At 38.0% G+C, this 23952-nt stretch overlaps 1 protein-coding gene across 3 annotated transcripts in view; it reads left to right on the top strand.

Moving 5' to 3' along the window:
• Positions 1-6186: 6186 nt before the first annotated feature.
• Positions 6187-23952, top strand: part of HBS1L (HBS1 like translational GTPase) — a 77021-nt gene continuing 59255 nt past the window's right edge. Inside the window, exons 1-5 of one of the 3 annotated variants that reach the window (XM_079780337.1) lie at positions 6187-6371; positions 9395-9460; positions 17435-17557; positions 19152-19346; positions 20651-23068. In XM_079780337.1, the coding sequence (XP_079636463.1) occupies positions 6329-6371; positions 9395-9460; positions 17435-17557; positions 19152-19346; positions 20651-22107 (1884 nt within the window). In that variant the 5' untranslated portion in view covers positions 6187-6328 and the 3' untranslated portion in view covers positions 22108-23068. The other 2 variants (XM_079780336.1, XM_079780338.1) reach the window with 2 other exon arrangements.

Here is a 23952-nt window from a genome sequence, read left to right as displayed (position 1 = left end):
GTCACAATTATTTATCTTCCCTCCCTCCCACTTTTTCTTTCCTAATGATTAAGGTCAATTCCTTTTTTTCTTTTAAAAAAGTAATTGAGTGCAGAAGTTGCCATAATTTATTAAAACTCTTATGAGTGTTTAAGTAGCTACCGAGAGAAACAACAGAAAAATTTTAATTTAAGTCCAAATGGATCAGTAATTGTTCAGTTTAAAATAGAAAATAAGGAACAGACTTTATTCTGGGAAATATTGATATATTGCTGAATGAATTCTAATCCAGATATATAAAAGTTCTTAGTTGATATTCATATTTTAAAAACAGGACACTATGAAGGTATAAAGGAAACACTTGAATATAAATTAACTTTGATATAAATTATATATATATTTTATATATATATATAAAATATGAAGGTATAAAGGAAACACTTGAATATAAAATCTTTGATATAAATTATATATATTTTTAAATATATATATAATATATATATATAATTTATATCAAAGGTATTTTAAAAATTTAATTGAATACTTCCCCCCCCTTTTTTTTACTGTGGTATAACATATACTACAAGGTGCAGAAGTCTTAAAAATACAGAACAGTAAACATTTACACATGTATAAAACCTCCCTAGTGATTTTTCAATGCTATGTGGATTCCTATTAAGTGGACATGTCATAATTTATTGGTTTATTATTGATAATCATTTGGCTTGTTTACATCTGGGGGCTACTGTGAATAACATTTCTAACATTATTGTACACAAGCACTAATTTTTGTTGGGTATGCATTTAGGAATGGCACTTTTGGGTCATAGGGCACACATACATTTAGTATTTGGACAACTGCCCAAAGTTTTTCAAAGTGGTTGTTCCAATGTGCACATGCACTAGCCATGTTTGAGACTTCCACTATTTACACAGTATTCCTTGCCACCACTCACTATTGTCAATCCTTTTCATTTTAGTCATTCTGGTGGGGCAGACCCATTTTATTTTATCTGCATTTTTTTTATGATTAATGGATGTTCAGGGCCTTTTCAAATGCTCAATGCCCATATGTATATTCTCTTTTGTGATGTGTCTATATGGGACTTATACTTATTTAAAAATATTTTTTATTTGGTAAAAACTTGAGGGGGTACATAAGCTTGTTGGTGTGTTTTACATATGAGTTCTTTGTGAGATATAGAATGTGATGCAGATATCTTCTTCTGGGCTGAAACTTGCCTTCATAATTTTTTGTCTTTAGATGAATAGAAGTTCCTAATATTTTATTGAGATATAATTGACATATGACACTGTATTAGTTTTAGGTGTACAACATAATGATTTGATATTTGTATGTATTGCACAATGACCACCACAAAGTTACTGAAATATCCCTTATCTTCTAGCAGTTTTGCCACCACCATCCACACCATATATCTTCTAGTCACTTTCCCATAATTTATTACCCATGCCCAAGCCCCACTGTCTTGTCAATTCTTCATAAGTTGACTGTTTCTTTGTCTCAGATGTATAAGAGCTTTCTGCTGTGGTCACTTCTTCAGGTCTTTATTATGTTGTGAAGGCTCCCATATACCAGTAAAACTTTAAACATGTATACTTTTTTTCCTATTAACTTGTCTTATGTCAGTTTATTTCTTAGACCCAGTTGGAGGCCTAAAGCAGGTAGAAAATTTTTCCTCCCTTATAGACCTGTTATGTAACAGCTACTGTTTTTACAGCCATCATTTCATTGACTATTCACAAAATAGAAGACATATCTTCTTATATCCATTTTACAGATGAAAAAATGGAGCCCAAAGACATTAGCATACAGAAAGTGGCAGAAGAGGTACTGAGATCCAGGTTTGTGTGGCTCCAAATCCATGGTCCTTTCCATCTAACCACAATATAAAACTTATAAGCACATCTCAAGAGCTCTGGGGGCACACAGTCAGCTTTTTTCCCCACTTCTTTTTTTTCCATTGATTTTTCTTTATTGATTAAGGTATTATAAATGTGTCCTTACCCACCCCCCCTATTGTTCCCCCATCCCCCCAGTCCTGCCCTCACCCTCACCCCCCTGTTGTCTGTGTCCATTGGTTAGGCTTATATGCATGCATACAAGTCCTTTGGTTGATCTCTCCTCCTTACCCCCACCCTCCCCCTACCTTCCCTCTGAGGTTTGAGCATCTGATTGATGCTTCTCTGTCTCTAGATCTGTTTTTGTTCATCGGTTTATGTTCATTATAATCCACAAATGAGTGAGATCATGTGATATTTATCTTTCTCTGCCTGGCTTATTTCGCTTAGCATAATGCTCTCCAGCTCCATCCATGCTGTTGCAAATGGTAAGAATTCCTTCTTTTTTACCACAGCGTAGTTTTCCATTGTGTAGATGTACCAAGTTTTTTTAATTGCTTTATTGATTAAGTTATTACATATGTTTCCTTATCCTCCCATTACTCCCCTCCACCCCCCCCCCCCATGCCCTCACCCCCCTGTTGTCTGTGTCAGTTGGTTAGGCCTGTCTGCATGCATACAAGTCCTTTGGTTGTACCACAGTTTTCTGATCCACCCATCTGCTGATGGGCACTTAGGCTGTTTCCAGATCTTAGCTATGGTGAATTGTGCTGCTATGAACATAGGGTGCATATGTCCTTTCTGATTGGTGTTTCTAGTTTCTTGGGATATATTCCTAGAAGTGGGATTACTGTGTCAAATGGGAGTTCCATTTTTAGTTTTTTTGAGGAAACTCCATACTGTTCTCCACAGTGGCTGCACCAGTCTGCATTCCCACCAGCAATGCACGAGGTTTCCTTTTTCTCTGCATCCTGGCCAGCACTTGTCTTGTTTGTTGATTTGTTGATGATAGCCATTCTAACAGGTGTGAGATGGCACCTCATTGTCGTTTTGATTTGCATCTCTCGGATGATTAGTGACTTTGAGCATGTTTTCATATGTCTCTTGGCCTTTCTTATGTCTTCTTTCGAAAAGTTATCTATTTAGGTCCGTTGCCCATTTTTTGATTGGGTTGTTTGTTTTCCTTTTGTTAAGTTGTAGGAGTTGCCTGTAAATGTTGGAGATTAAACCCTTATCAGAGATAGCGTTGGCAAATATGTTCTCCCATGCAGTGCGTTTTCTTGTTGTTTTGTTGGTTTCTTTTGCTGAGAAAAAGCTTTTTATTTTGATGTAGTCCCATTTGTTTATTTTCTTAGTTTCCATTGCCCTAGGAGCTGTGTTGGTGACGATATTGCTTCGGCATATGTCTGAGATTTTGCTGCCTGTGGATTCCTCTAATATTTTTATGGTTTCCTGTCTTATGTTTAACTCCTTTATCCATTTTGAGATTATTTTTGTGTATAGTGTAAGTTGGTGGTCTAGTTTCATCTTTTGTTGTATGTGTCTGACCAAATTTCCCAGCACCATTTATTGAAGAGACTGTCTTGACTCCATTGTATGTTCTTGCCTCCTTTGTCAAATATTAATCGAGCATAATGGCTTGGGTCGATTGCTGGGTTCTCTATTCTATTCCATTGGTCTATATGTCTGTTCTTGTGCCAGTACCAGGCAGTTTTGAGAACAGTGGCTTTGTAATACATCTTGATATCTGGTATTGAGATCCCTCCTACTTTGTTCTTCTTTCTCAGGATCGCTGCAGCTATTTGGGTTTTTTTTTTTTATTCCAGATGAATTTTTGGAGAGTTCTTTCTAGTTCTGTGAAATATGCTGTTGGTATTTTACACAGTCAGCTTTTTCACTAGATTATCAGAAATCAAATTTGGAAATCAATGAAGGCTTTGCTACTGAAGCCTTATTTTGTTTGAGATGTAATCAAGACTCTCAAGTATTTAGAATTTTAAGGGAGTGCCTTAATGATGAATCAGAGGCAAATTATATAGTACTCCTAAGGCAGAAGTATTGTGTGTGTGTGTGTGTGTGTGTGTGTTTTCTTTATTGCTCCTGTAGTTTTGTTTGTGTGGTCAATTTATATAACTCATCTACTTCATACCTCAGTGAGTTACACTGAAGTTTGTAATTAACAATTAGAATGGGCTGGAAGTTTTCATTTGTATTTTATTTCATTAAATCCTCACCCAAGGAGATTTTTCCCATTGATTTTTAGAGAGTGGAAGGGAGGGAGGAGGGGGAGGGAAAAGAGAGAGAGAGAGAGAGAGAGAGAGAGAGAGAGAGAGAGAGAGACATCGACCTGAGAGAGACATATCGATTGATTGCCTCCCACATGTGGCCCAACCTGGGCCTGGGATCTAACCTGAAACTGAGGTAAGTGCCCTTGACTGGGAATCAAACCCTCAACCCTTCTGTCTGTGGCCAATGCTCTAACCATGTAGGTAAACTGTCCTGGGTGCTATTTGTATTTTAATACCATCTGAAAATTTAATGCACCTCCTAAAGATTTGTGTGAACTCACTTACATAGATAAATTTATTATTCACAACTTTATGAGTTATATACTATTACTACCCTTATCTATCTATCTATAAAACCCTAATATGCAAATACACCAAATGGTGGAACAACCGAACAACCGAATAACCGGTTGTTATGATGTGCGCTGACCACCAGGGGGCATGCCTGGAACATAGCAGGTGTTGGCAGCTGTTGGCAGAGCGTGGAACATGGCAGGCATCAGCTGTGGTGGGATGGTGGAGCAGGTGAGTAGGGGCGCCAGACCAAGGTGGGGCACTGGTTGCTGTCATTGGGGTGAGCCTCTGGTGGCTACTGAACATTTTTTGCTCCCGCGTGCCGTGGTCCTGTCAGCGCTCGCTTGGTGCCATCAGCGGGTGCGAGCAGTGGCTACTGGCCCTGATCGCCCCTGAGGGCTTCTCCACCTCCCCTGCTCCTGAGGAGTGATTGGGGCAGCAGCCACCACTTGCACCTGCTGCTGACACCGGACCCAATCGCTCTGCGCCATCAGCATGTGGGAGCAGCGCCATGGGAGCGGGGCTGATGGCAGACAGGGGATCAGGGGCGGTGGTGGGAGGGGCCGGGCGGGGGCACAAAGGATGGGCCAAGACCTGCCCATGTGCCCACCAGCCTCGCGGCCCACAGTTCCTTTCAAGGTGCATGAATTCGTGCACTGGGACCCTGGTTTTACTTATAAAGAAAAAGCCTGTAATATAAAAATTATCTAAAAGTGTAAAATAAAGAAAACACTTAAACCATATAAAATCAGCAACTATTTTTGTGTAAAATTTTGTCTTAGAAGCTACATTAAATCACAATGATAGTTCAGAACCAACATTTGGTAGTCAGACACATTCAAATGCATGTATAAATTACATTTCAAGTCACTTATGGATATGAATTGAATTTTTATTCTTATTTCTTTCTATTATGGATGATAAAAAGCTAACTAAGCTTTTAATTTATTTCAAAAATTGAAGACTTATCTTTTATGTCTTTAAAGTATCACCATTTCAAAAAATCAAGCTAAAACTGAAGTGTAGTTTGTTCAGTAAGATAACGATTGTTTTTTACACAGCATCATTCACTTTTCATTCTAAGAAATGAGGGCATTTAATAATAGGTTATAGATTTATTCAACAACATTCAGCATTATCATAAGTGGCCCTAGGTGTGTTATGTCTAAAAAGCTATACTTAATACTCTTAGCATGTTACACAGGATTGTTTGTTAATGAATGCTCAGAGAATCATGGAGATAATCCTTTATGTGGCCCGATAATTGTTTACTGGAGGTACTAATGCAAGACTCAGATACATGAAACCACGTATTACATAAAAGCCTGGTGACTTACTGTAATCAGATTCTCAATTTAAAAGGAGCGTTTCCACTCCCTCTAAAGCTTGGGTTAATTCTTAAAAATATACACACAAGTTTGTTAGTGCTTACTATGGGCCTAATTAGGCCTCAAAAGATGAGAGTTGTGTAAGACAGAGTGCTGGCACTCAGTCAGCTTTTTCAGTAGGTCATCAGAAACCAAATCTGGAAAATAATCTGGAACGCGGGTGTAGGTCTAGGATAACTTTCTAGTAACTGTTGATCCAAATCAACCAATTGTGAGCCTTGGAATTCCGCCTCTTTGGAACTCCTGTCAGTCAACCCGCCTGTAGGCGGGGCCACGCCTAAAAGGAACCTCCGATCTGCGCGAATGCGCATGCGTTCCCCGTGCGGCGGGTGACCCTGAGAGGTTGCCGTCGCGCGCAGTGCGCAGACAGGACGTCCGGCGTGCGCAGGCGCTCGGCGCAGAGGCCTGCCGGAAGCCAAAATGGCGTCGAGGTGTTCTCCGGGCCGCAGTTGGCGCCTGATCAGTGTCTGAGCGGGTGTTTTGTAAGAGGCTGTGGCGAACGCCCTCTTCGCCGCCATGGCCCGGCATCGGAATGTTCGGGGCTATAACTACGATGAAGGTAGGTGGCAGGCTTCTGCCGCGATGTCCTGTTCTCCGTGTCAGGCGGAATCCCAGCTTATGGGCATCACTCTAGGATCTGTTTATTCCTCGTCGGTGGCGCAAGCCTGGCATTCAGAGGAGGCTCAGTTGGAGAAAATAATGCCAGAGAATGGCATTGTTTGATGTCGTGATTTCTGCCTTTGGGGTTGAGCTTATTGAGGGCCGGGGAGGTGCAGCACAGCGTCAGGTTTCGGTGCGGTGGGGACGCGGCCGTGTTGGTGCACGTAAAGCATCGTCACGTCTCCCTCGCATCGTTCCCTCCCGCGTCTGGCACGCACTGCCTACTTCTGGCTCCTTTTCCCGACCCCCCAACCCCCTTTCAAACATGCCCATGAAACCTTGCTTATTTGTAACACACGGATTGACTGACTTAATGGTTACATCCAACTGTTTTGTTTTTAACTGTGTTAGTTTTACATGGTAAATCTTTTTGTGTTTTCATACATATTCAGTGCAGAATCTGGCTTGAGCTAACTGATTAATGTATTTTCTATGAGTTTCAAATTAAATTGGAAATGTAGGGGATGGTAGAAAAGATACCTATTAAAAAGACCCCTTAGGTGTATCCTTAATTCTTGGTTGAAAATTCTCAATGCAAATGCATTTTGGGATGGGAAAAAAAAAAAGCAGTAATAGAAGAAAGAAGGCTTCAAAAAGGATTTAGGGATTTTAAAAAATGAAATAAAAGAAAATGTATTTGAATGTTCTCTAGGAATTTTAAAAAAAGTTAGAATTAATTTAGGACAAAGTACAACATCTCTAGGCAATGGATAATTATGGGTCATGCTAAGCATAATACAAACAAATTACAGACAAGTTTGAGTGCAGAAGAGGAATGAAGACCCATTGCTTTGTAGAGTGCAGAGCATGTAGTATGCTTGATATGTTAGTGGTTATTATTGGCACTCCCAGTAGATTATTGTAGAGCATCAATATGCTCTCACCATACTGGAGGCTAACACTCTGAACTGCATTTGGAGGCTGTAACTCAGTCAGCCTGGCATATATATATATATATGTGTGTGTATATATATATATATATATATATATATATATATATACACACACACACATACATACACATACATACACACACACACACACACACACACACACACATATATATATATATATATATATATATATATATATATATATATATTAGGTTCCTAGTGTTCACCTCAGAATGGAGGCCGTTGTAAGTATTGCAGTGGAGATAAGTATTGCGTGGCGACCACAGTTACCTAGACATGACTTTAGCCTGGGAGGTATTTTTGCAGATGTGCTATAAAAGACATGAATAGGCCTAACTACTTTAATAAAGTAATTAATTTCTTTAATAATTTTTTTCTTTAATAAATTTTACTTCCTCAAACAACATTAATTGTTTATTCTTCTTTAATTGAATGCTTGGTGTACTGTTCTAAGCTTTGGGGACTGATAGTAAAATGTTTGATGGAGTCTAAAGGGGGAGATAAGCAAGTCACAGAGGATTAAAGTGAGTATGAGATGCTACGAAAAGTAAGTTTCAAGGAAGCTATGGAAGTAAGAGCACCTTATTCAGAGGGTGTTGGAGGAGTAGAGTATGAATTCCCTGTGAAGGAAAGCTTCCCGGAGAAGTGCTTGGCCTGCGGGAGCGAGTGCTAAACTCCTGGTTAGGTTGTCAGGTTTCTTTGGAACAACTGATGACGTCATAACCAAGCTATTCCTATAGAATAGGAGGTTCACCCCCTTTTCCTTACAAAGTTCTACTCATTTTAAGGGTCCAGTCTCTCTCTCTTTTTCCCAGTTAAGCTTTCCTTTGTACTCTCAGAATAATAATTTTAAAATTCTCAAAAGTAATATAACTTCATTAAGGAGAGTTTATGCTCCAAAACCTATTGGTTCCTCTATTTAACCCTCACTTGGTTCTTCTCTGTAATTTGGATAGCACGTTACGTGATTGCCTTAGCTATTAATTTAAAAGTGTCAGGAAGACAAAGTCCTTATGTTTGATATTTATTCTAATGGCCGCCACATTGCTTACATGAAGTAAATACTCCCAAAATTTTGTTGAGGAAAAGAACAGCTAGCAGGGTCTTAGTCCACCCTGCTAGTGGTTCTCAATCTGTGGGTTGCGACCCACAGGTTGAGAACCGCTGCTATAGAGCCTAAGACCATCGGAAAACACAGATATTTACATTACGATTCATAACAGTAGCAAAATTACAGTTATGAAGTAGCAACGAAAATAATTTTATGGTTGGGGGTCACCACAACATGAGGAACTGCATTAAAGGGTCGAGACATTAGAAAGGCTGAGAACCACTGTTCTACATGAAGACAAATTGCTTTCTTGGTCTGATTTTATAACCTGTGCTTTGGGGACCAATAGTAAAATTAAAATTAGGACAAGCACTACATCTCTATGCAGTGGACAATTATGGGCCTTGCATAAAGTTATGAAAAATAAATGCTTTGTGTTTAGAGAGCATTGGTGAAAAAAATGGATGGTTTTCATTTTGGATATTTGTCAACTCCAGAAAGTCAATTTAAGTATGTGGTCTGTGGGATTATTACTTTTTGATCACATGAGGTGAAAAATTGGACCAAATTATCTTAAAAACTGAAGAACCATGTATGTTTTTATCTATAATAATAAAAGCTTAATATGCTAATTAGACCGGACATCATTCAGGACATTCTTCCAGATGAAGCAAGAGCCGGAGGGAAGCCTGGGTCCCTGGGGCCAGAGGGAGGCCAGTGCCAGCAGCCAGTGGAAGGAAGGCCTACTCTTGCACGAATTTCGTGTATAAATGCAGAAAATCAATAAATACCTATCTTGTAGGTAAAATTTTTAGGAAAAGTAGACAATCCAAGTTCCTTTAATTTTGATGAACAATTTAATTTCTTTTGGAAAGAATCCAGATGCTTTTTTTTATTAATAACTAAGAATATATAAAGAACTTATAAATGAATTTATCTCTTGTGTTTTTATTTTAGATTTTGAAGATGATGATCTCTATGGCCAGTCTGTAGAAGATGATTATTGCATTTCTCCATCAACAGGTGAATTTTAAAAATAATTTGATTTTCATTATTTGGGTGTTTAAAAATGTTAAGTAATTATTAGTGACATTCTATGATTAGAGTGATTCCATAAGACTAATATTAAGTAATATTTTAAAAAGTAATTGTATGTTAACTTTTAAAGGTGAAAAAATAATTTCTTTACCTGTGAGTAGAATTTAAAGTTTTGATTACATCACTTGGCTTTAATCAATTGGAAGAAAACTCTGAAAACTGGCTTTTCCAATCTTCTTTGCAACATGTAATTAAACTAAATTGTACTGAAATGATAATCTTATCTAAAACTAAAACTTTTGAAGGCAGACAGCAGTTTGTTGTATATTCTCAGGAATCTTGAATATTAGAAACACTGATGCGTTATGCATAGAATTTCCTTCACAGTATTTTAGTTTATCTACTCTTAATTTGGTAAATAAACCAGATAAATGTAGTTCCAAATTTTGATGGAGCCATAGATTGATTTAGAGTTCAGATTACTCATCAGAGCTGCATCTTCTGTCTAATCTGCTGAAAGTTTTCTTTTGTGCCACTGTATAAAGAAAACATTCACGTGTTCTTTGCAGCAAGACTGAATCTTAATCCAGACTCTCCTCTCACTAATTTCTCAAATAATACATCTGTCTTTAAATTTCTTTTTTTTAAATATATTTTTATTGATTTAAGAGAAGAAGGGAGAAGGAGAGAGAGATAGAAACATCAGTGATGGGAAAGAATCATTGATCGGCTGCCTCTTGCAAACTACCTACTGGGGATGGAGCCTGCAACCCAGACATGTGCCCTTGACCAGAATCAAACCCGGGACCCTTCAGTCCTCAGGTCGATGCTCTATCCACTGAGCCAAACGAGGGCTGTCTTCAAATTTCATTCTACTCTGTAAACAGTTAGTTAAAATGTCCTGCTAATTTTACTATGCTATAAAAGGGAGTGTAATTAAATATAGTTAAGTAGAGCATAAATGCTGGTATAATTCATAAAATTCATTTTCCACAAGTTTAAAGATTTAATGTGATTAACATTTTTATCAGTCTGCCTTTTCTTTAATACTGTGTTCTGCTGAGCTGACCTATAAATCCATTACTTTCCTGAAAACCTGACCTGTCCTGTAAACCTGTACCACTTCATTCATTCATTCATTCATTCATTCATTCATAAATTGAATTTATTGGGGTTACATTGATTGATAAAATTATGTAGGTTTAAGGTGTACAATTCTATAATACATCATCTATAGTGTGTTCACCAAAGACATGTCTCTCTTTTTTTTAATGTGTGCAATGAACTCTGACATTTTCTTTTTAATATATTTTTATTGATTTCAAGAGGAAGGGAGAGGGAGAGAGAAACATCAATGATAAAGCGAATCATGGATTGGCTGCTTTCTACTCGTCCCACGCTGGGGATCAAGCCTGCAACCTGGGCATGTGCCCTTGACTGGGATTGAACCCGGAGCTAGCTGTCCAATAAGAAATATACTTTGCATAGACTTAACCTTAGCATCAGGAAATAGAGTATAGAAAAAGCCTGGTTAGAAGCTGAGGGGTGGCTTAATCTGCATTTCTTTAAAGCTCATTCAGGGGTTCAAAAGACCACATGTTGTAGAGATTAAGGATAATACTTTTGGGCTCCTACAATTCATTATCACCATTGACCTGGGAAGATGATGTAGCATGATAATGAGATAGGAGATTTAAAAAAAATCTCTTCTACGTAGAGACTGGATTGAAGGCAGTACATGGGTAAATGCAGGTAGATTAGTTAGGAGACAATTATACTGATCTGGAAGAGGTGAGGATATTTTAGACAGTGTTCTCAAGATGTGGTCCATGTACCACTTGACTTGAAAATTTGTTAGAAAAGTAATTCTTGGCCCCATCCCAGAGTCAAAAACTCTGCAGATGGGATATAACTACTGTTTTAACAAACCCTCCAGAGTATTCTGAGACTTTCTTTGAGAACCATTTGTTTAGGACCTATAGCAGTGATGGGCAACCTTTTGAACTTGGTGTGTCAAACTACGCCAAAAAACTGAGCATAACTCGGGTAGTGTGTCACTTTGAGGAAAAAACATTATTTCGCAAATGTTTCATCCTCAGGAGCAGCAAATGTTTCATCCTCGGCATGCGGCCGCCTCAGTGGCCGTGTGTCATCAGAAATGGCTACGTGTGTCAGTGCTGACACGCGTGTCATAGGTTCGCCATCACTGACCTATAGGCTCCAGAGATAATTATAGGCCATAAGGTTTATACAAGATTTGGAAGTTGGTTGGGTATGGCTTGCATGGGTGAAAAGCTTCATTAGAGAGAGGGACTAGTGAAAAAAATCTTAATATTGCAGATTAACACATTTAGTCTTATTTGGATAAATTATGCTTAATCTTGAGTAGTGAGCTAAGAATACATAAGGTTAGGCATTCTGAGAGTGTTTTTCTGAGATTGGCCTAGTTTTCTTTCTTTTTTTTTTTAATCCTCACCCAACGATATTTTTCCATTGAGTTTTTTAGAGAGAGTGGAAGGGAGAGACACAGAGAGAAACATTGTTGTGAGAGAGACACATTGATTGGTTGCCTCCCCCATGGGGATTGAGCCTGCCAAGGTACATGCCCTTGACCGGAATCGAAACCGGGATCCTTCAGTCCACGGGCCAACGCTCTATCCACTGAGCCAAACTGGCTATGGCTCTTTATATATATTGATTTCAGAGAGGGAAGGAAAAGGAGAGAGAGATAGAAACATCAATGATGAGAGAGAATCATTGGTTGGTTGCATCCTGCATGCCCCCTGCTAGGAATTGATCCTGTAACCTAGGCACGTGCCCTGACCAGGAATCAAACCCTGATCTGGTTCATGGGTTGACACTCAAACACTGAGCGACACCGGCTGGGCTGACCTAGTTTTCTTGAGGTCAGAATTTACCTTGTCTCTTACAGCTCGTGAAGTGTGTCTAGTTTGTGGTTCACATCCAGGACAATCTGACTCTTTGAGAGTTACTTTTGTACACAAGAAGTCAACTGATTGGGACTGGTAAATAAGGGAGTAAGAATGGCATACTAGATAGAAAAAACAACATGCTTAAGTAGTGGCTTCTGAGTGAGATGTGTTTGGGAAGACTCACAAGATAAATGCAATTGCGGTAGAAAAGAGGGCTAGGAAATAGGAGCCAAATTGTGGAAGGCAGTTTTTAATTTTAGGTGTGTAGTGTCAGCTTGTTAATAGTTTTGATTTTAGGGGAGTAATGATGATGTAATACAAAGTGACTGGACTACAGGTGAGGCAGATGCAAGGGGAGGCTGAGGAGGCTTGTAGGCTAGTGTTTCCTAACTTTCCCTGATGATACCAATCAGCTGGGAGTGTTTTTAAAAGTACAGATTCTCTGCCCCATTCCAGCACCACTGAATCCAACTATTTCCAGGGGAAGAGACGTAGAAAGTTAAATCTTGAATGAATGCCTCATACATGATTTTTATTTTAAGGTGTTTGGGAAACAATTTTAGGCGATTTCAAGAGTCAGGTTTTGAATTCTTTGAACTTCTATGCTTGTAAAAATACCTTAATTTTGAAAGTCATTATAGGTGTCCAATTTTTCAGAAAGCATTTAAATTTTTAGACAGAAACAGCATTTTATATTTGCCCCCCTTTTTTGCCATTGCCCTTGTCTTTTTTTAAATTGTATTTGTTATCTTTTGGGTTCTCATTTCAACTTCAAATATTTGGACATTTTTTTCTCCCTCTAACTTCCCTCCTCCTCCTCACCTGTCTCCCCTGGAAATCCAGCCATTAATATTTCCAAAACAATGGCCACAATATAAGTTTCTGAGTTGATTTGTGTGTGGGTTTGGGGTAGAAAAAATAGCTTCTAGGAGGTAGAGTAGAAGCTGGGTCATTGACAACTTCCTTTTCTTTGTCAATATTTCCTAAGTGAAAATTGATGAGAGGAGTATATGACTTACTACCTCACTTAATTTTTGATTTCTCTTAAAATTTTCTTCACAGTTCAGAGCTATGAGAGGAAGTTGGGAAAAGTTCATTTGTTACTTTTAGGCTAAACTGAATGGTTTATTTCAGCCAGGAAAGTAATTTGTAAGTTACCAACCACAAAATGGCCCTGTTTATATTTTTTAGTATTACCACATTTTATTAAATCTAAAAAGCTATGGATTGTACAATAATTTTATGTACTACTTAAAAAAAAAATCACCCATCAGTCTTAGCTATAATGCTAAGATGCCATGTGATTGAGACATTCCCTCATTCTGAGATTTTAACGTGAAAAAAAGTGGTCATCTTAGAGTATCTATGAAGTAGGATGTTTCTTCTGCTGTTTTAGCCAGGCTGACTTTATAAAGCAATGTTACATTCTCTTTGCACAAGAGGGAGGGAAATAGGGATATATATGAATTCTTGAAAAATGACCAACTTGTGGTCTTGAAAATTGTATGCTAAAAAAAGCAGAACTTCTGGAAAAAAATAGGATCCTGATAGACCACTCATCTATAAAGTACTAACAAAAACAGTAATCATCTTAATAAAAATTCTTGCACATTTTGAAAAGATACATTAACTTTCTCCCCCCCCCCCCTAATTTTTTTATTGATTTCAGAGAGGGAGGAAGGGAGAGAGAGAGAGTGAGAGAGAAATGTGAGAGAGATATATCAATCAGTTGCTTCCTATATGTGCCCCGACTAGGGATCGAACCTACAACCTAGGTATGTGCCCTGATGGGAAATTGAACCTGAGACCTTCCTGTTCACAGGACAACACTCCAACTAACTGAGCCATACCAGCCAGGGCTACATGAACTTTCTAATAAATATTCCAGTAAACATAGGTCATTACATTAAAAAAAAAAAGGTGAGCCCTAGCTGGTTTGGCTGTGGATAGAGTTTCGGCCTGTGGACTGAAGGGTCCCAGGTTCAGATTCCGGTCAAGGGCACATGCCCGGGTTGCAGACTCGATCCCCAGTAGGGGGCATGCAGGAGGCAGCCGATCAATGATTCTGTCTCATCATTGATGTTTCTATCTCTCTCTCCCTCTCCCTTCCTCTTTGAAATCAATAAAAATATATATATAAAAAGGTGAAAGCCTGATATAAAAACGATGTTAAGAAAGAGTTAATACTGATGAGTAATGTTGCAGAGGCAAAATGCTTACAGATCTTAGAGAGCCAAGCAATAAGCACACACAAAGACAGGACACATGGCCAAACTGAGCCCAGAGGAAGCATGTGGGGCTATCTGGTATCACAGTACAATTACAGTTGTAACTAGAGGTCCGGTGGGGTCCCGCGGCCTGGCCTGCAGGGATCAGGCCGAAACCGCTCAGTGCACGGATTCGTCCAGGGCATGTCCGGCCCATCTTGCCCAGTCTTGCCCAGTCTCTGTGGGCCGGACCCCAGCAGCAAGCTAACCTACCGGTCAGAGTGTCTTCCCCCTGGTGGTCAGTGCGCGTCATAGCGACTGGTGGGATGGTCGAACGAATGGTTGGGCACTTAGCATATTAGGCTTTTATTTATAGGCACTTCTATGGTTGGTGTCGTGGACTTTGTACTTGTTGCCATTATGCAGTGATGCAAAACATTGAGGTACTGGGGGGGAATATCTCATAAACCAAAGCAACTTGAATAGTATACTTTAATTATTCCCCTAATTATCATTTGATATGAGCTAGTTTGGTTAAGGAAATGTGCATTATAGCAGAATAGATTGAATCCTCTCAGGTGCTCTATACTTCTTTTATTCTGTTCTTTAGTTTTTCTGATGTTCTTGCCTCCTTGTTATAAGTGCTCCAGTCTTCAGTGATTAATCTTCTCTGCTTCTACAGCACTTGTTATCTGTACTACTCATTTGACTTTTAAAGTACGTCAATTCATTTTACTTTTTGCCTTCCTGCTAATCTATAAGGCCATCATTGATTTATACTATGAATAGGTAGCATTATGCCATGGCATTTTGATTATAGGTTTTACATAAGCCATAGTGTTATCTACTAGTCAATGCATATATATATATATATTTTCTATAAATTTTGAATGTAGTTAGTTTTCCTTACTTTCATAGGTAATAACTTTCTGAAAACATGCATAAAAGTCAAATGCGGGAATGCTTAGCAATAGACTTCCATGTCACATGCTCTTCCAGAAAGCCAAAGAATATAAAATCTCTAATAATACCTTGCCTTTAGAATATTATATTGATACTAGTGGCCCGGTGCATGAAATTTGTGCACATTAAAAGGGGATTAATTAGAGGAAATAATTTTAATACTGCTATTTGCCCTTTCTCTATAATAGTAGTGTCAGAGATGAAAGAAAATTAGTAAAATGTATATGAAAACCTTCCTCCTGTCAGAGTCTGGGGCTCAACACGGGACCCAGAGTCAAGTCCCCGCCCACCCACATGCACTTCAAAATCGCATGAGACCCAGACCCGGCTGGCCCCTGCCCCCATTGGGCTAGATCCAGACCTGGCCAGTCCCACCCTTGTCAAGCCCTGGCCTGGTGCCAGGATGGGGGACGTGGCCTGAGGTCTCCCAGCCCAGACCGGGGTGGGGGGCGTGACTTGAGGTCCCCTGTCAAGCCCCACCAGGTGGGGGACATGGCCTGAGATCCCCTGTCAAGCCCCGCTAGGTGGGGGGCATGGCCTGAGGTCCCCCATCAAGCCCTGCCAGGTGGTGGGATGCAGCCTCAGGTCCCCCGTCAAGCCCCAGCGGCAGGGGGGGTGCAGCCTCAGGTCCCTCGGCCCGGCACCGGGAGGGGGGCCACAGCCTCAGGTCCCCCATCAAGCCCCACTGGCAGGGGGGTGCAGCCTCAGGTCCCCCGGCCCGGCACCGTGAGGGGGTTGCAGCCTCAGGTCCCCTGTCAAGCCCCGCTGGGCGGGGAGGCGCGGCCTGAATTCACCCAACCAGCACTGGGGGTGCACCTTGAGGTCCCCCATCAAGCCTCGCTGGGTGGGGAGCATGGCCTGAGGTCCCCTGTCCAGCCCCACGGGGGCGGGGCTGGGGGAGGGCGTAGCCTCAGGTCCCTGCTGATTGCTCGTTAAGGCTCCTTATGGGAACTTGGCTTCAGCTGTGGGTGCAGCCATCTTTGTGATGGAGTGATGGTCAACTAGCATATTCCCTCTTTATTAGATAGGATTTCTATCCTTCTTCCCTATTCTTTAATTTTATACCTTCACAATTGAATACAGTCTCTAAGAATTGAGCTCAGTGGGCATCTAGTCAAGTCAAGACTTTGGGCATGCATGATATTTTCTTCTTTGCTCACTTGTATTTTGTGTGTGATATTCAGGCATATGTTGGCACTTTGATGTTTTGTCTTTCTTCCTTTTAATGAAATATATAATACCCATTTACATACTGACACTGTGCCAGTACTGCAGAGTAGCAGAGAATAAGGTCTGAAAGTCAAAGTCAAAGTTAGGAATATGATACTAGTATACGGTTATCAGTGTATGATTGAAAGTATGAGTTGTTCAAAAGTTAAGATCTATGATTTTGGTCAACTCTTGGGTTTAGGCAAATTAGCAGTTTTTGGAAATTGAAGACCTAGTCTGTTTCTAGTATTTTCATAATTATACAAATAAGCAAGTTTGATATGAGGTTTGGAATATTTATACCAAAGAAGAGAAATTTTTAAGGAAGATAGAGTAGTAGACAAGGATGAGATATTAGGAAAGGTAGTTTTTGAAAACTATAGAGAAAGTAAACTCAGGGTAATGGTTTTGAAAATAGGAGAAATAAGGAAGATGATTATAAGAAGCTAATGAGTAGTTAGTAAGGACATTTGAGAAGGATTTGGGGTATGATATGTTTTGTCTTTGTTTTTATCCAGTATTATAGAATGTAGATAAATGGCTATAGATAGTAGATCAGAATCCTTAATTTTTGCTTTAACTTTTGTAAAAAAAAGTTAATGAGAAATGACTATATAAAAGCATTCTTCAATCATTTTATATTCTAGCTGCTCAGTTTATTTACTCACGACGTGACAAACCTGCTGAGCCTGTAGAAGAATATGATTATGAAGATCTGAAAGAATCCTCCAATTCTCTTTTGAACCATCAGCTAAGTGAATTTGATCAAGGTATAGTAAAAGTAGTCTGTGTTTTTTATCTGAAAATGATTAATAACCAGTATACTAGAACGTCAGTTTTATTGTGATTGTTCATAGTAGTGATGGTGGGTAGTAATGGTATAAATGTATCTTATATTTTGAAGGAATATACATTTTATTAAGTATATTTTGTTAGCATATGATAAATTGTATATTTGAAAATTGATTGTGTGGCTGTTATTTAGTAACTGGAATTTTTATTGAAATCTTCACCTGATCTTCTTAAGAGAGAAACTTCAGTGATTTGTTTTCTTTTAGTAATAATTACTGTTTCATATGCTCTATGTAGAACTTATGATTAGATTATAGAAGTTTATTTCTTTACAAAACATTAGTTTCCAGAGGCTGTTTTTATTTGTTTGTTTTTTAAATTTTAAGTCCAAAGTAACACTGTGCAAGTGTTCTGATGGGTCATATCCATGTAAATTAAGTGTCAAGATAGAACTCATAAATGGTAATGTCATTGGTTCTGAATTTGCATCTTTACAATTCTCTTAAACATTTTAACAAAGATATTTGTATTTAGGTATTCCTCTATTACAGTGATGGGCAACCTTTTGAGCTTGGTGTGTCAAACTTCGCCAAAAAACTGAGCATAACTCGGGTAGTGTGTCACTTTGAGGAAAAAACATTATTTCGCAAATATTTCATCCTCAGGAGCAGCAAATGTTTCATCCTCGGCATGCGGCCGCCTCAATGGCCACGTGTCATCAGAAATGACACGCGTGTCATAGGTTCGCCATCACTGCTCTATTATATAGTAGATATTAATGTATACAATTTACAAATTTTTTAAGCATTAATCATTGTTATTTAGGAGACAGTTATTACAGTGATTTCTTAATTAATGAAATTGTTCCTTTGATAGAGAAGATGGGTATGTTTGGATAAAAATATAAATCATCTATACTAATAAAAGAGTAATATGCAAATTGGTAATGATGCCCTCACAGTAACAACCGAACAGCAGGCTGCATGGGGCGACCAGGCCAGCGGGGGGTAGCGAGGGACGACCAAATGACTGACCAGCAGGCTGCGTGGGGCGACCAGGTCAGCAGGGGAGTTAGCGAGGGATGACCAAATGACTGAACAGCAGGCTGCCTGGGGCAACCAGGCTGGCAGGGGGGACAGTGGGGGGGTGACCAGGCCGGCAGGGGGGGCAGTTGGGGGCAACCAGGTCGACAGAGGGGGGCAGTTGGGGGCAAACAGGCCAGTGGGGGGACAGTTGGGGGCGACTAGACCAGCTAGGGGGGCAGTTAGGGGTGATCAGGATGGCAGGGGTTGCAGTTAGGGGCGATCAGGCATGCAGGCAGGTGAGCAGTTAGGAGCCAGCGGTCCCGGATTGTGAGAGGGAGATTGGAGAAGGTGCAGGCTGGGCTGAGGGGACCCCCTCGCCTTGTGCATGAATTTCATGCACCAGGTCTCTAGTTATAAATAAGTTGTAGAGGAAAAAGTAGAGTTGAACATCCTACTATGGTTTCAAATTCTTCTTTCAGGTTTGAAGATAGAAGGTTCTTTCATGATACCATTTAGCATAGCTTTTAATTATTGCTGTCTGTTCTAGCTCGTCTTTATTCGTGCCTTGATCATATGAGAGAGGTATTTGGAGATGCTGTGCCAGATGACATACTGATTGAAGCAGTTCTGAAGAACAAGTTTGATGTGCAGAAAGCTTTGTCAGTGGTTCTGGAACAAGATAAAATGCAGAAATTGAAGGTCAAGAATGAGGGAGCAATATCGACAGGAAAGATAGCAAAAGGTATGCTTTTACTTGTTCTCTTTTAGTTTGTTTTATAGTTAATGTTTTAAAAGAGGCTGTGATTTGCTTGAGCTGTTAAGGAAAATGGGCAGAAAATTTTGCATGTTACAATCACTCATTTGGTTTTCTAGTTTGTGAAATTTTAAGCTGAGTGCTCTGTTCCCTCTATCAAAGCCTTTTTGCCCCTCTGCTTGCTTTCATAACTAACAGGATATAGGGGAAATAAAGTCCTATTAAAAACTAGACAAGACACTTGAGCCTTTTGGTAGTAGCTTAGAGAGCTTTTAAATTACTATTGTTTTTTAACTCTAATGGTTCAGTAGATGGAAATTAATAGCCCGACAATGTAAAAAAAAAATCCCTTTATGCTTATAGTATTTACAAAAGCAATTTAGTTTTATTTAACCACTTAACTACCACGATATTTTTAATTTAATTAAAAAAGGTCTGCTGCTTGTGTCTATAGATGCTTATGGCGTACAGATGGTTAAATATCATAAATATCATAATTATACTACTCTTTCATTTATAGCCAGATGTTTAATTTTAAGTTTGTAGAGTTTGTGATTAAATTTGGGATCTAGTTGACATAAGAAGGGAACTGAGATACTTTTATAGTAACTGGTATGAGATCTATCAGTAGGAACGTGATGATTTGTTAATGGGTTGATATTTACTGTAAGCTGAGGACTAGATTTTTGCCATAACAAAGTTATACGTAGTCTGCTACCATTCAGTAAGGGTGATTTTTATTTTCTTTAAAAATTGTTTTGTAATTTTGTGGTTTGTGGTAAGTACTTTTAACTAACCAAATATGAGAATGAGTCTGTAATATGTCATCTATATCAATAGTTTATCCCAGATCGTTGTAGAACTTAAATTATTAGGATGACATTTGCTTGTTTTTAATACATTAAAAATACAGAAAATGAGCCTACTTTTTTCCACTGGTTTTTAAGACATTTTGAATTTGAGACATTCCTGACTATAATTTAAGTGTTATAGCCTCACATTAATAAATTTATGGAAATTAGAACATTAATTAACTTGGTACTTATTTGTATATGTCAATGAACAAATTAGGAAGGTCACTTTGGATAGTTAAAGGAAGGTAAAATTCTCTTATTGATTTTTAGAGTGTTCACTTTTTATTAAATAATGATCAATTATCACTTTATTCATGTCATAATCAAAGAAACATTTAGTAATTAATGCCTCATTTCATGTTTCCTTTTGGTTGCTGTGACTGTCTTCTGCATATGTGAACCTATTCATCTGAAAATTAATGGCTCTTGTAAGGTAAGGAGTCTTATTATCTTACTCTGAAGTTTCAGCTGATAATGTTCAAAGCTCTTGTCCTCAGTCTGCAAACCATTTGGATTGCAGTAGCAAACCATTTGATTTTTCTGGTCCAGTAGCAAAATGTGGATTATATCATAATTCCTCAGTTGTACCAAGTCACTTTTTACTCCATAAAAAAAAGAAACTGGACAGGCCTAAAAGTGAAAAGAAACTAGAATCATGTAAGTTAACAAAAGAGCTGTCACTAGCTGAACTAATTGATGATATGCCAAGAGATTCTTTTAAAAGTCAGCCATCTGTCAGATTATCATCTACAGATAGTCTGGAAAGTCTACTTTCAAAGAGTCCAGATGCCAATTTGTTAGGACCTCATGCATCTGAATGTGTCCCCAAAGATGATTCTGCTTTCAAAGGAATTCCAGATTTAAAATCCTTAATGATTAAGAACACGACACCGAATAACTCTTTATTTATTCAAAATAATTCACTACCTGATTTGCAAAACATTCCAGTACGAAGCAGTTTAGAAAGTTTAAATAATCCTTTGCTCCTGACTAGCTCATTGGAAAATACGGCTCTTGATAATTCAAACGCTCATAAAATGACTGAAGTTGGAAGCATTTCTTCAGTTGAACAAAGTCCGAAGAATTATATTTTAAAAAATGACAATTTGCAGTTTTTCCAATGTGGAAGTCCATCCCTAGCTGAACTGTTTCAGGACCACAAAGAAAACAATCCAACCCAATGCTGTACTTTATCTGATCTTTGTAACCAGTCATCTGCCAGTTTGGGATCCTTTCCCCTATCACAACTAGCAAATCGGTGTATGTCTTCAACTGGAGTATCAGAATTAACAGGATCTCTGTCATCTTTGGCATTTCATAAAACTACTCCTACAAGAGACTTTGAGAATTTGTCACTTTCTGATTTGATTGCAGAAACGATTGATATAGACAGCACTCAGAATAAGAAAGATTCCCTTAAGCTCAGTTTATCTGAAATGAGGTCACCTGAAATAGATTCAAATATTGACCTTAGTGTTCTTATAAAAACTTCAGATTTTGTTCCAAAACCTGTAGTAGACCAATCAATTGCTCCAACACCAGGAACTAAAGTTCTGAGTTTGAAGCTAGGGAAACATTCCATTTCTGCTAAGGATAATAAGAAAAACAATAAAGGCTCTCTGAGTAGGAAACCACCTTTTTCTCTGTCTTGGACCAAGGCCCTTGCTGCTAGACCTTCAGCTTTTGCTTCAACACTATGTCTTCGTTACCCATTGAAAAGCTGCAAGCGACGCACCCTTGACCTTTATAAGACTTTTCTTTATAGTAGACAAGTTCAAGACATAAAGGACAAAGAAATAAGTCCTCTTATAGCAATAACACCATTTGACTTCAAATCAGCATCTCCTGACGACATTGTAAAAGCTAATCAAAAGAAAGTTTTTACTAGAGAATAGTCACAAAAAGGAAAACTTGATAACTGTTGTAGAGCGTTTTATTTTAAAGTGATTTAAAGTCTTTATAGGATGACTATATTATGAATTTAAGTTGTGATTTTTATATTAAAATTGTCTTAAGTTGATAAGTTTAGTTGATATGAATTTTTGCACTGAAATTTCACTTTTACTCTTTTTTAATGATAACTGGCTTTATTTAAGTTGATAGCTTATACTGGGTGTATGTTTACAAATTGCATATGAAAACTTGATATTGTGAAATCAAACCTCAGATACAATATTTTTGTTTGAAGCATTGAACTTTTTTACAATGAGACATTTTCTTTTATAAAATATTTTTGTGCTTTATTCTTAAATAAAATGCTACCATTTAGGATTATTATAGTTTAGTGATGAATGTTTTTCTTATATGTGGCATAGCATAGCTGAGACAGAATTACATTTTAAAATATTACTGGTATCATTCCAAGTTTCATTTTTTTCTGGAGGTGAAACTAAAATTTTTCTATTAGAAAAATCTTTATATTCCTGACTTTTCAGAATACTGTGGAGGTTGTTGAAATATATTTTTTGATGAAAATAAAATGAAAATTCTTTAAGGGACTGTGTAAATATTGAAGTTGAATTAAAACACAAAGTATTTTTATATATTTTCAAGGCCATTTGTCCTAAATGCATACTTCCAAATAAATATATAGAAAGTTTTTAAGTATGGTTGTATGTTCTTTGAATAGATAGTTTTATCAGATCTCTAACTTTTTTACTATAAGTAATGAAATGTGGAGTTTTTCTCTTTGCTACTGATAGCTTTGCATGCTAAGTTTCAGCAATGCCAGCCCAAATAAGAGCTCTTCTGAACAGTAGAACAAGTCTGTAATTCTTCCCTTAAAGCAGTTTTTTCACCTAGCAATCAGAATCACTGGGGGAATTTTTTTAGAACAGATACTGTGGCTTCACTTGAGACGTGGTCAACCCCTCTCTGAGGGATGGCATTTGGGAATGTGTATTTTCAAAATAGTCCTATGTGATTCTGATATGTTACTTCTGCTGAGGAACTACTGCCTTAGAGAAAGAAATAAGTAGAATGAAAGGAATTACTAATGCTTAGAATAACATCTGACCAACTTGAATTCATAATTCATATTTTCTAGTAATCAGGAATACCAAGGAAAATTTCTGAGTAGAAATTATGGTCTTTTACATACTACTAAGAGGATGCTGGTATTATATTATTAATATTTCCTGAAGAAAAAATAGTATTTAAAATATTATGTCCTAATGAAAATGAAGTAGCTGACCTTTTGCCAGGAAAAATACGTTTTTCTCTGGCAGCTGCTTTTAATAAATTTTTAATTTATTTTTTGGTATTTCTAGTTTCTATTTATGTACAGAATGACATTCCAGTCTTTTTAGCTATGTATGATCTTATATTCACTGTTTTGGTGGGAACACTTAAGCCAACATTGTCTTTATAGTTCTTGACCAAAAACTTCCTTGTGATGTCTTAATTTTTAATTACATATTTCAGTGCACAACATGCTTTTTAGGAGATCATATAAATCATATTTTATGATTAATTTTAAAGTTTGAATTACTGATTTTGTAGTCTTGGACCTTAATCAAACATTTTTACAGTTTTGAACTTTTAGTATATGACTCATCAACTGGATTTATGTATAAGCAGTCTCCAATTTAGAAGTCAATTGTGTTCTAAGAGTTTGTTTGGAATTGACAATAATTCCTGATAGAGTTAGTGCTACATATGTGGTCCACTTTGCACATGAATCCACAAATACTTGTTTAACTCATATTGAGTTGAACTGTGTGGTACCTTCTTTTAAACAA

Source organism: Cnephaeus nilssonii (genome assembly GCF_951640355.1).
Source record: "Cnephaeus nilssonii genome assembly, chromosome: 9".
Classification (NCBI taxonomy): domain Eukaryota; kingdom Metazoa; phylum Chordata; class Mammalia; order Chiroptera; family Vespertilionidae; genus Cnephaeus; species Cnephaeus nilssonii.
This window is presented reverse-complemented; position numbering and strand designations above follow the sequence as displayed.